Here is a 3567-nt window from a genome sequence, read left to right on the forward strand (position 1 = left end):
TTTCATTATTGGAAAACCCAAACTAAGCCATTCTTCTTGTACGAGTGTTAATGCTTAGCCTTTTTAGGCCCTAAACTAAGGCTGCCAGCTGCCCATCAACCTCCCCGTTAATTCCAACCCATATTTTTCTGTCCTCACGTGACTCATTCATCATTCTCTCCTCTTTGAAAGTCTTGGCTTCCACAACTCGACTGTCTACAGACTTTCCCACCACGTCATTGGATGCTCTTTTGCCCAACCTTTAAATACTGAGCTTATCCAAGGCTTGGCTTGGGCCCTCTTTATTTATTTAAAAAATTTTAAAAAATTCTTTGGCCTTGCCACACGGCATGTGGGATCTTAGTTCCCCGATCAGGGATCCAACCCTCGTCCCCTGCAGTGGAAGTGCAGAGTCTTAACTACTGGACCACCAGGGAAAAGTCCCAAGCCCTCTTCTTAATCACACTCCAGTTTCTATGGATTTACCTCATCTTTATGGCAAGAAATCACAAAGTTTATCTCTATATAAATCTCTTTCATGGCCTCCAACTCTTGTCTACAGATTACCTCATTCAACAGGGAACTTCTGATTTCATTCACCTTCTCTACCTCCCAATCAACCTCCCACCACCACCACCACCACCACCAAGCTTCCGGTGTCAATAATTTCGCCCCATACCTCGATAGGAGTCACCCTTCTCTTTCCTCACCTTCCACATCCAATCCCTGAGGTCTACCAATTCTGTGCCAGTTTGGCTCTCAAACGTTCTCAAATCCACAATCTTTTCTCCATCACTAGCTTATGGCCCTTCCAGGCCACTTCAGCTCTTACAGTTTATCTGCTTCTCCCCTGGCCTCTCTACAATCTATTCCAACACGCTGTGATCAGTTATTCAGATGTCTTCCCATTGTACTTCCCAAAGTCCTTCCCACACCAGAGCTCTTCCCGTGGAGTCTATCATAGGCCCTGCTCCTCCTTGCTGGCCCTGCTACAGATATGCACATCTTCTTTCAAGGCCTTTATTTCCTCAAACCACCAGTGTTCTGCTTCAGGACTTTTGCAAGTGCTATTGCCCCAGAATGCTTTTTCTTTTTGCACAGCCAGCTCCTTCTCTTCCTGTAATCTCTGGAAGGTGCTCTCTGCTTCCATACCTAAAGCAGATTCCCCTCTCAGAGTACTGGGGGGTGGGGTGCTCAGGTTCAAAGGTTGACAGATATTTAGGGTGAATTAAGAGTCAAGTGGGGGTAGGACAGATATGAGACACAAGGCTGAAGAGGTAAATAGGGCAGCTGTTAAGTGTGATTTAGGGATATTTTAGGTTTCCCAAAAAAATCACTTTCCCCACATGCAAGTTTCCTCTTCCCTATCCTTACTTTCTCTCAAATACTGTTCCTTTTAATGTAACCCTGGGCTATACTGAGATACCTACCCAAGGACTGAAAATATTATCTGGTCATCCCAGTTTTCTCCTTCTTTAATATATTAGCATCCTGAAATTAGAGCATACTGAACTGGTATGTCCTATAAATGCTACCATAAAGATGGAGCCTGATACCACCTAACATTCTCACGTGAAACCAGAATTCTCACAATTCTTTCAAATTACTTCCCACCCTTGCCCAATCTACCAATCACAGCAAAGGATGCAGTTGTCTCATGAATTACTAAAAACATCCAGGAAGAGGCCAAGTCCTCCCTTCACTCCCACCTTTCTTAACTAGACTATCCACAGCCTACCTGGGCTCATGCTCTATTGCATCTCTCCCTCGCCCCCAATCACAGGTGTGCATACACATTCCTTTCAATTCCCTTGATCAAAGTCCTTGTCTAGGCCTCTGAGTATCTCATAGTTTCCTCACTTTCAATGTTGGTTCAATTAAAAGAAAAAAAAAACCCACAAAAACCTAAAATAGTCAACCTCGAGGACAAAGGAACAAGAACCACTCAAATCAGTTTAAATAAAAGAGGGAATTTATTAGAAGAATACAGTTTCTTGCAGGGACTCCAACAGCTGAAATGGGTTAAGAGCTAGAAGCAGGCCTTTCTGCAGGACAGATCATGTAATCACAAACGTTTACTTCTGGGTTTTGCAAGAGCACGAATAGAATATCCTAGTGGTCAGTCCTCCCTGTATAGTGCATAAGGGACTAGAATGTGGCTTCATTTCTGCTGGCTTTTTGATCCTTATATTCCTTTATGCTGGCCTCAAACTTGTCAAGCACATGCTGGCAGACATTCATGAGCTCAGTCAGGCCTCTCTGAAAGGGCTCAACAGCTGGAAGGGCACCTCGAGTCTGTATGCGCAAATTAATTTTGCTCTCTGAAGGATGGGTTGTAGTGTAACCACAAAATTCCACCTCCGGGTTCTTCATGATCATGTAACGAAGAGAATTTCCTAGGGTATGGTCCTCCTCGTGCAATACAAATGTCACACAGTGTCTATCTGTCCCAGCTGCCTGGACCATTTCCAGGGCTGTCTTCCTCTCGCCTTCAGCCATTGGGGTCTTCAATCCAGATATTTTTCTACACACATATTTTTTATAAAAATGAGATCACACTGAATACGGTTTTGTAACTAGCTTTTTTTCATCTACTATATCACAATTGCAACACGTTATTACTCTAATGCACTCCAATTACACAGAACGATTAGCATTAGCCCTTATTATTTTCCTGCCTCCACGTATTCTACCAGTCAATAATTTATTGCCTCCAATTTCTCCCTCTTCCATTTGGCCGTCCACATGGCCACAAGGGGAGTGTCCTTAAAACAAAAAAGTTTGCTAAAATTTTCTTTTGGTAGGCTCACAAGAAAGGAATAGGATTAGAATAGGGTGGGCCCTCCTAAAGGATGAAAAGGAAGTTGAAAGGCGTGGAAAAACGCAGATTATCATAAAAATAGAAACTAAAGATCATCAACATGCAGGGCCAACTAGGGCTTCCGTTTGCAGGCGGTAGGGAAACTAGAATGGAAACTCTGAGAAGAGCACCAAGCAGGAGGGAGAAAGAGCGCTCAGCGCACAGAGGGGATCAATTAGCGCTCGGCACAGAGGAGGGACTTGGGCCCGACCAACACACCACCCCCATCGCTCGGGGAACAGTGGCCTGGTGCACGTTAGCTTTATTTACTCTTCCTGTTCCAAATGGGGGTGGGCAGTTAGGGGGCTTAACTCTGGTCTCACAACTCGTGTCCCCTCCTTGATATCGAGTGTACTGAGCGTCTCCACGCAAGCAACCCAGGTGTCCCCCCTCCCTTCCCGATCGGGGCCCCTCTCCCCGCCCTGGCGCCCACTGCTCCCTCCTCGACTGTCCTCCCACCAGGCTCTCGCTGCCAGGCCGGGCCGCTGAGACTAAGGCCCCGGTCGGCCGCGGGCTCCCGGCCGCAGGGCGCGGCCAGCTCCTCCCGTCCCCCTCCTCGGCCGTTACCTCTCCAGCTCCTGGTCGTCTTCCATGGCGGGGGCGACTTCCGGGATCCTCAGGTGGTGCTGGCGGGCCCGAGGCGCTGCCCCATACCTCGTCGCGAGCAGGCGCCGCAGGAAGGAAGGACTGACGGGAGGAGCGCGGACGGAAGGAGGGAGGAGGAGCCG

The 3567-nt window shown here is 47.4% G+C and overlaps 1 protein-coding gene across 1 annotated transcript; it reads right to left on the reverse strand.

The window, feature by feature from the left end:
- Positions 1-1931: 1931 nt before the first annotated feature.
- Positions 1932-3525, reverse strand: LOC103081571 (RNA polymerase I and III subunit D). The gene is made up of 2 exons (XM_007471445.1): positions 3407-3525; positions 1932-2503 (listed from the first exon to the last, which is right to left on the reverse strand). Exons 1-2 carry the CDS (start codon positions 3430-3432, stop codon positions 2128-2130), a joined length of 402 nt encoding a protein of 133 aa, XP_007471507.1. The 5' UTR covers positions 3433-3525; the 3' UTR covers positions 1932-2127.
- Between the last annotated feature and the right edge of the window lie 42 nt (positions 3526-3567).

Source organism: Lipotes vexillifer, unplaced genomic scaffold (assembly GCF_000442215.2).
Source record: "Lipotes vexillifer unplaced genomic scaffold, Lipotes_vexillifer_v1.1 scaffold543, whole genome shotgun sequence".
Taxonomy (NCBI): domain Eukaryota; kingdom Metazoa; phylum Chordata; class Mammalia; order Artiodactyla; family Lipotidae; genus Lipotes; species Lipotes vexillifer.

What these genes read in the sequence shown, in the direction of transcription:
- LOC103081571 (XM_007471445.1), bottom strand. Translation starts at nt 3,432, where the DNA reads ATGGAAGACGACCAGGAGCTGGAGAG. An exon ending in GACGACCAGGAGCTGGAGAG is followed by an intron (nt 2,504 to 3,406) that starts GTAACGGCCGAG and finishes ATATGTGTGTAG; the next exon opens with AAAAATATCTGGATTGAAGA.